This window comes from Centruroides sculpturatus, unplaced genomic scaffold, assembly GCF_000671375.1.
Source record: "Centruroides sculpturatus isolate CEXI.00-Female unplaced genomic scaffold, Cexi_2.0 scaffold84, whole genome shotgun sequence".
Lineage (NCBI taxonomy): Eukaryota > Metazoa > Arthropoda > Arachnida > Scorpiones > Buthidae > Centruroides > Centruroides sculpturatus.
In genome coordinates this window covers 69,270-78,373 of record NW_019384316.1, presented here as the reverse complement: position 1 = coordinate 78,373, position 9,104 = coordinate 69,270, and the positions used below count along the sequence as shown (strand labels likewise).

At 25.6% G+C, this 9,104-nt stretch overlaps 1 protein-coding gene across 1 annotated transcript in view; it reads left to right on the top strand.

Moving 5' to 3' along the window:
• The window catches only part of LOC111623293, a 22,507-nt gene extending 13,772 nt beyond the window's left edge, over nucleotides 1–8,735 (top strand). The window contains exons 5-19 of the mRNA XM_023365818.1: nucleotides 913–1,077; nucleotides 2,018–2,076; nucleotides 2,162–2,243; nucleotides 2,780–2,838; nucleotides 2,924–3,005; nucleotides 3,111–3,195; nucleotides 3,283–3,369; nucleotides 4,153–4,373; nucleotides 4,439–4,526; nucleotides 4,614–4,738; nucleotides 5,118–5,176; nucleotides 5,262–5,343; nucleotides 5,449–5,533; nucleotides 5,621–5,693; nucleotides 8,502–8,735. Coding sequence (XP_023221586.1) covers nucleotides 913–1,077; nucleotides 2,018–2,076; nucleotides 2,162–2,243; nucleotides 2,780–2,838; nucleotides 2,924–3,005; nucleotides 3,111–3,195; nucleotides 3,283–3,369; nucleotides 4,153–4,373; nucleotides 4,439–4,526; nucleotides 4,614–4,738; nucleotides 5,118–5,176; nucleotides 5,262–5,343; nucleotides 5,449–5,533; nucleotides 5,621–5,693; nucleotides 8,502–8,605 — 1,456 coding nt within the window. The 3' untranslated portion in view covers nucleotides 8,606–8,735. The remainder of the gene's footprint in view (nucleotides 1–912; nucleotides 1,078–2,017; nucleotides 2,077–2,161; nucleotides 2,244–2,779; nucleotides 2,839–2,923; nucleotides 3,006–3,110; nucleotides 3,196–3,282; nucleotides 3,370–4,152; nucleotides 4,374–4,438; nucleotides 4,527–4,613; nucleotides 4,739–5,117; nucleotides 5,177–5,261; nucleotides 5,344–5,448; nucleotides 5,534–5,620; nucleotides 5,694–8,501) is intronic.
• Nucleotides 8,736–9,104: the final 369 nt, after the last annotated feature.

Here is a 9,104-nt window from a genome sequence, read left to right as displayed (position 1 = left end):
TATTACAAATTCGTACTAAAATGTTAAATTATTATTTGTCGGGCTAATTTATTAAATTTTATTTATATAAAAAAATATTAAAATAAAATTATTTAATGAATTAATTATAATTTTTAATCAGTAAATTTATATTGATGATTTCATTATTAAAAATATAAGATTTATTTAGAAAATTAAGCTTGTAAAATCGAGTATTATGCGCCAATTAATAACGAAAGAAATGCGTTATTAATGGGATTTTTTTTATAGAAAAACTAAACAGAAAGGCGAATTTTTCTCATGTAAAATCTCAGAATAATCCGATTTTTCATTCTTTTCTAACATCATTATTTCAAATAGAATAATAATAACAATAATAATCGATCAACTCGATAGCATTTATATTCGAATTTCTATTAAAATTTAAATATCAGACGAAAGAAATTCAAATTTATTCTGATAATAACATCAGGTGTCTTGATGCATTCTTAATTCAAAAATCTGTATTAAATCAAGTCTATTAATTTATAAAATATTAAGAGATTTATAAAGCATAATTCTATATTTTTATTTAATACTTTAACGTATTTCCTGCCTCGAGGAGAACTGAATTTTAATGCGATAAACAAGCATCAGATATGAATTTAAAGTCAAATTTTTACCCCAAATATCAATTATTATAAAAATATTTAAATCATTAAAATAAATAAATTTAACTTAATTAACTTTAAAATAAATATATTTTGCTCATTAAAAAGCACTTTTATTTATCATTAATACTATCATTTCAAAACAATTTTTAGTGATAACGAAGATAAAAAAGAAGCTGAGATGATAACATATTGTAGATTATAAAAACTATAAATGCTAATTAGTTTTCCTTTAATTTATCTAATTATTATTATAATTTCTTCACTTAATTTAATCGGTTAGGAACAGAAGAAGCGGAGAAGCGACTCCAGAGAGAAATGTCTTCCTGAATAAAAATATCCCAATCACCGCTCCACTCAGTGATAATGGTAAAACGGACGGATATTCCCATGCAGAATCACCTTTTTCTGATATTTTTAGCGATTCTGTCGATTCCGAATCAGAAAGGTAAATTCTTTTTCGGTCAATAAACCTTTTATATTGCATCGTTTCCCATTTATCGCGAGTATACTTTATTTATTTATTTTCTATCGATGATGCTGGAGGATGCTCCTGATGCTCCCGATGCTTAAGTATCAGTAAAAAAAAGGAAATGTGAATAATCAAGTTATTTGCTATAAATCTTATCAATAATCTTATATTATTTACGAACTTGAAAAGCAATTTATTCTCTTATTATTCTACTAGTTGTGCATTCACCTTTCCTTCATAGAATCATTATAATGCTTCTCTATAAACTCTGTATTTTGAAATTCTTTAAAATGTTACATTTGAAAAATCAAAGTGTAGTTCTTTTCACGTTTTTTTGTAAATAAAATTGCACTTCAAACAATTTTATTTTCTTTACAGAAGCGAAAATTCTCGAATTATTCTCTCTACTTTTTATTTATTCTATTGTTTTTATAAGCTATAAATTCTAACATTATCTCTGAAAACATCGCGCGATTGTTTATATAAATCATTAAATTAATTTAATAGTCTTTTCTTCTTTAAGTTTTAACAATTATACTTTAAATAATAATAATAATAGAATAGAATATTATATTAGAAAAATCGTATAAAAATAGATGATGAACGATCTTCCGCAATCTATCACATGTTATAAATTTATATAGAACTGGGAGGAGAAAGGCATACGTCAATCTACTTTTATTTCAAGAAAATAGACAAATAAAGTGATATTTCCGCCTACTTTTACTTCAGATGTAGACGTAATGATATGTAGCACCACCCACTTTTACTTCTTCAACCAATAACGATCAAAATTAATAGATTTCCAGCTAAAACGTCATTGAAAATTTTTAATGCTTATTATCTGCTATATTTAACGAAAGACCACTTATATATAAAATAATAATTTTTTTTTCTTTCTTTCGTGTTTTAACAGCGATCTAGAAGAGAGAAGAGAAAACACTACTGTTTTATGTTATCTTCCACCATTTGATGGTAAAATATATTATTTATTTTAAACTACATCTTCATTTAATTAAATTTTATAAGAAATTTCAAACTTTTTTTTCATATAAAACAGGGCATTATCCTCCTCTTCCCGGTGTTCACGACTGGGATAAACCCGAATCTTTAACTGCTATGCAAGACGAAATTGAAAAATGGTAAGATGGAGTTAAGAAAATAATCATCTTTCTTATTAAATTTAAACGCATTTTAAAGCAATTATACTGTTAAATTTTCTAATATTTTATATATATATATTTTTTTTTTTTATTTATAAAAAAAAATTTTAAAATATATATAAAATTTTTTTTTTTTTTTTTTGGTGAGGGTTCGTCTGACGAATCTAATGGCATATAAATTTTTAGTCTGTGACTGTAACTTTTGGACATATCGCGGTTTATAACATCACAATCTGATAATTGTGGGTATACATCATTTTTCAATAGCAAAATTTTTAAAAACGTCTTGTGTGAAAAATTTTTTATATATATATATTTTTTTTTTTTATTGTTGTAGTAGAATTAATGTATCTAACATTGTTTCTGACCTACAAACAGGTTTTATGAATGCGAACAGTCACGAATACGAAGGCCTTTTTTNTGAAAATTTTTAATGCTTATTATCTGCTATATTTAACGAAAGACCACTTATATATAAAATAATAATTTTTTTTTTCTTTCTTTCGTGTTAACAGCGATCTAGAAGAGAAAAGAGAAAACACTACTGTTTTATGTTATCTTCCACCATTTGATGGTAAAATATATTATTTATTTTAAACTACATCTTCATTTAATTAAATTTTATAAGAAATTTCAAACTTTTTTTTCATATAAAACAGGGCATTATCCTCCTCTTCCCGGTGTTCACGACTGGGATAAACCCGAATCTTTAACTGCTATGCAAGACGAAATTGAAAAATGGTAAGATGGAGTTAAGAAAATAATCATCTTTCTTATTAAATTTAAACGCATTTTAAAGCAATTATACTGTTAAATTTTCTAATATTTTATATATATATATTAAAGGAGACAGAAGAGTTTAGAGTCTTATCAGGCCCAATTTACGTGTTTAACTCGATTGCAAAGGGAAGTGTTTAGACTCCATAATTTGGTAATTATTGTCAAAATAATTATAGAAAAAAATAAATAAATAAAATAATAATTAATTATTCTTAAATTTTAAATACTTTTCTTACAGTTAAGAAGACAAGAAGCGACTATTACTTTTCTGAAAAAAGAGAATTATATATTACAAGCAAGATTATCAAGAGGTGAATTTTTTAAGGCAGAATTCTTTCTTAATAATTCATTTTAAACTTGAATTTAATTATAGATTTTCTAATTAAAAGTATTTATTAAGTAGGATAAACCTATATTTTCCTATGACACACATAAAATTGTCATTTCGATATCTCTGTGCTCAGTTGATTGCAGGAGAAAATTGTTAACGAAAACTATATTCTTATCAGGATAATTCAGTTGGCTTTAATGAGCTTTGATAATGCTAACTAGAAATCATTTATTATAATATATAACACTTCATAATAACCAGTATTAAATTTCTGTAATGAAGGAAGAGAATATTGTAATTTTATAATGAAAAATTTTAATTATTATGTATTAAACACAAACCATTAATTTTTAATTAAGCTATAAGTTAGGACTTCGAGTCACGACAGGCCTCACTCCATTCTAAAAACAAATACATTGTTTATTATTTTATTTGATAATTAAGAAGAGGGCCTTTATATATATATATGTTATTATAGAAGTATAAATTAGGCCCTAATTAAATAATCCTATTTATCAGTTTAGACAAGAAAATTATTTTTTAAAAAATTCTTATAAATATAAATCGATATTAATGATTTAAATAATAGTTTTAAATAATTTATAAACTTGTTTACTCATTAATTTGTCAGAAGATCGATTTTCGAATTTGTTTAAATAGTTTTTAAACAAAAATGATCGATGATTGGTCGAAAATAGCTTTGCTAAATAAACTAACCAATCGGCGTTAAGATAATATTACCGTCAACCAATCCGGATTAAAATTATTCTCTTTTAGACTTTCACTTACATATTTCGCAGAGGACCGTCTATATGCAGAGATATTCGATTTTCCTGCATTAATGATGATTTTTCTAGAGGATTAGAAACATTCCTTAGATCTGTAGCATCTAGGAGAAAGGAATCAAGAATCGCTCAAGAAACGTATTGTCTGTTGCCTTCTCACGTAGGAATCGAACATAAATTAATTGCTTCAGCTACTTTCCATAAAAATTATAAGTAAGATATCTTCCCTATTAACTATTTACATATGTATATAATTAATTTCTACAAAATTTCTGAAGGATTCCAGGAGTTAAAGTCGTTCATTTATCATTGTTGACCGTCCGAAAGCGTTATAGAAAGTGTGGTATAGGGAAGTATTTTCTTAAGGTAAAAATACATTCATTGTGGTGATAATATAAAATATATATTGCTCTATAAATTAATATTAATTATATGCAATTTATACTTTTATAGAGATTGAAAAATCCATCTCAGGTTGGACCATACGATGCTTTAGTAGTTCATGCAAAAAATTCTTCACAGAATTTCTTCAGAAAGAATGGTTTCACGGACGATGTCATACTGTGTAGTAGATTTGGGTAATAATAATAATAATAATAGAATAGAATATTATATTAGAAAAATCGTATAAAAATAGATGATGAACGATCTTCCGCAATCTATCACATGTTATAAATTTATATAGAACTGGGAGGAGAAAGGCATACGTCAATCTACTTTTATTTCAAGAAAATAGACAAATAAAGTGATATTTCCGCCTACTTTTACTTCAGATGTAGACGTAATGATATGTAGCACCACCCACTTTTACTTCTTCAACCAATAACGATCAAAATTAATAGATTTCCAGCTTAAACGTCATTGAAAATTTTTAATGCTTATTATCTGCTATATTTAACGAAAGACCACTTATATATAAAATAATAATTTTTTTTTCTTTCTTTCGTGTTTTAACAGCGATCTAGAAGAGAGAAGAGAAAACACTACTGTTTTATGTTATCTTCCACCATTTGATGGTAAAATATATTATTTATTTTAAACTACATCTTCATTTAATTAAATTTTATAAGAAATTTCAAACTTTTTTTTCATATAAAACAGGGCATTATCCTCCTCTTCCCGGTGTTCACGACTGGGATAAACCCGAATCTTTAACTGCTATGCAAGACGAAATTGAAAAATGGTAAGATGGAGTTAAGAAAATAATCATCTTTCTTATTAAATTTAAACGCATTTTAAAGCAATTATACTGTTAAATTTTCTAATATTTTATATATATATATTAAAGGAGACAGAAGAGTTTAGAGTCTTATCAGGCCCAATTTACGTGTTTAACTCGATTGCAAAGGGAAGTGTTTAGACTCCATAATTTGGTAATTATTGTCAAAATAATTATAGAAAAAAATAAATAAATAAAATAATAATTAATTATTCTTAAATTTTAAATACTTTTCTTACAGTTAAGAAGACAAGAAGCGACTATTACTTTTCTGAAAAAAGAGAATTATATATTACAAGCAAGATTATCAAGAGGTGAATTTTTTAAGGCAGAATTCTTTCTTAATAATTTTAAACTTGAATTTAATTATAGATTTTCTAATTAAAAGTATTTATTAAGTAGGATAAACCTATATTTTCCTATGACACACATAAAATTGTCATTTCGATATCTCTGTGCTCAGTTGATTGCAGGAGAAAATTGTTAACGAAAACTATATTCTTATCAGGATAATTCAGTTGGCTTTAATGAGCTTTGATAATGCTAACTAGAAATCATTTATTATAATATATAACACTTCATAATAACCAGTATTAAATTTCTGTAATGAAGGAAGAGAATATTGTAATTTTATAATGAAAAATTTTAATTATTATGTATTAAACACAAACCATTAATTTTTAATTAAGCTATAAGTTAGGACTTCGAGTCACGACAGGCCTCACTCCATTCTAAAAACAAATACATTGTTTATTATTTTATTTGATAATTAAGAAGAGGGCCTTTATATATATATATGTTATTATAGAAGTATAAATTAGGCCCTAATTAAATAATCCTATTTATCAGTTTAGACAAGAAAATTATTTTTTAAAAAATTCTTATAAATATAAATCGATATTAATGATTTAAATAATAGTTTTAAATAATTTATAAACTTGTTTACTCATTAATTTGTCAGAAGATCGATTTTCGAATTTGTTTAAATAGTTTTTAAACAAAAATGATCGATGATTGGTCGAAAATAGCTTTGCTAAATAAACTAACCAATCGGCGTTAAGATAATATTACCGTCAACCAATCCGGATTAAAATTATTCTCTTTTAGACTTTCACTTACATATTTCGCAGAGGACCGTCTATATGCAGAGATATTCGATTTTCCTGCATTAATTAATGCCTCATCCTATATTTTTAGAATCAATATTCTTATATACATTATTTAACTTTTGATACGATATAATTTTTGAATATTTAAATATTTATTTCTGGATATATATAAAATTATAAAAACTACAATTAATACAAACACATTTACATATAACTTATGAAGATGTTCTGAAATTATATACAAGAAAATTTAAAATGCATTATTATTTTTAATTAATTTATAATTTTTCTTTAATTACGTTAAGTACAAAGTAAATCCATTAGAAGTTTTCATTGTTTTAATGTAAATTTAAATTGATTGTATACGAAGAATAATTTGCGTCGAGTGAATTATAATTAGTATACTTCATTTGAAATTACTTTAAAGTAGTGTAAATTACTTCTTGAATAACCATAATGCCTGAAAGATTTCAAAGAGATCTTAAACAAATTACAACTGTCTTTGACTTGTCTTTTAAATCTTACTCGAAACAACTTTCTATAGAAAACTGAAGAATAGAAATTGGTATTTTTTCCCCTTCTATTTTCGAACAGATTTACTGATGTAACTCTGATATTTTTTTTCGTATTATTGAATGGTTCCAGTTCTGTCTCTTGAGAAACCGAAAATTCTCTTGAGAGAAAGGAATCTCAGATAGTAAAGATAAATACCAATCCGTGTCCCTTCAAGTAATATCGACTTTGTCAAGTTTACTTTTTCTATCAATAGTTACTGAAGACTTTAAACAATGATTCGTTTAGTTACATTCCACAATGTAGTTGAGATAAGCCTATATAAGGGTCACCTCACCTCAACTACATTGCGCCTTATCCATCATGTTATCCTATCTAAGTTAATGAGTTTATCGTGTGATTTGTGTTTAATCAAACAAACTAATTTCGTTAGAAAGAAAGATAAATTACAATTTATGTAATTCAGAACTCCCTCATCATCAATTTTATATAATGATGCTGATTATGAGCATCTCTTCTCTTCGTTATCTTTTATTAAACTCATTATTTCTTGCTTATTAAAATTGTATAAGTTATTATCTGTAAAGTATTTCTTTTTTATTTTAAAAAAACAATTTTTATTGTTAATTTCGTAAAAATCTTATTACTTTTTTTCCTTTTTTATCTGTGTTATTTATAAAAGCACGCGATATACTCTTTAATATTATATAGAAGAGTTTGTAGAATGCAACATGGTGACTACTAATGAGTAGAATTGATACAGATAAAAAAGCATTCTTTTCATTAGTGATAGTGCTTTCTAAGTAGATATCATTAACGTTCAATCTTCTTTGATTAAACCATAAGTTTTTCTTGAAAGTTTTTTTTTCATTCTCTTTGAAAAAATAGAAGAAAAAATTGTTAAAACGTGTCGGCATTAATACCTCTTCTCTATTAAAATTGCGGTCAGTTTTTTAAGTAAATATTTCCACAACTTTTTTACAATTTACATTTTAAAAAAATACAATTTTTCCCCTAAAAATTGACCTGATTTCCGTAGGGAAAAAAAATCCAATATTTTAAAATATATGCTCTCCACCTCAAATTAGTATTAGCTTGCCCCTGTAAATCATACTTTTCCTTTAACAAAAGTGTCTTGCCAGTCGCCTATCTAACTCCTTTCAAGGGACATTTTTTGAATTGAAATAACGTAACTTCCGGTGCAAACCGGAAGTTACGTATAGTTAATCGAGGTCTCTTGCCCAAAGCTTTCTGCTTGTATATCTGGTCTCGACTTTCATCTATCTAACTCCTTACTCAATATTAAGGAAATACAATGGGAATTTATAGGTCTACAATGTTTTCAAATTGAACCCGAAATACATATAATCACAGATGTCACAGTATGGTGTATAATAAGTAATTTATTACGTAGTCTGCACACTAAAGAAGCACATACACTCTTTAAGCATTATAAACATTAAATATAATTTTAATTAATTAAATTTTTTTTTATTTCAGTGGAACGAAAATCAGCCCAAACTCTGATAGAAGCATTAGAGAAAGAAGCGGCGGATTTTGAACGTCTCTGCACTCTAAAATTAGAAAATTTGGAAACAACTTGATAACCATCGACATCACTTCAAAAATTAAAAAAAGAAAGAAAAAAAATACCAAAAAATAAATTAATGTGCATCCTCTTTCTTGATTGAATTTGGCGAATCGATCGGCCGGAAATAAAATAAAAAACTGGAAGAATTGTTTGTCAAATACTTCTGCCTTTTTTGGGGGGGAAAGATTCTCCAATTCTAAATACGAAAAATCAAATTTAAACGATCACGTGACCGATTTAGGTCTCTGTATTACGTAGTCTGTGTGTGTGACGTTATCATTCTTTTGAAAAACGTCATCAATTTAAATTGTATTTTAAAACTTTTTAAATATATATTTTTGTTTAGTTCGGTAATATTATTAATTTTCTTAATAATTTTTTATGTTATAAATTTTAATTGTTTTTGTTACGCACATTTCTTTGGTGTGTACTTTAATGTACAATGCCATATTTATGAACAAAAAAAAATAACATGTAAATTTAAAAAATATATATGTATATATAAATATAAA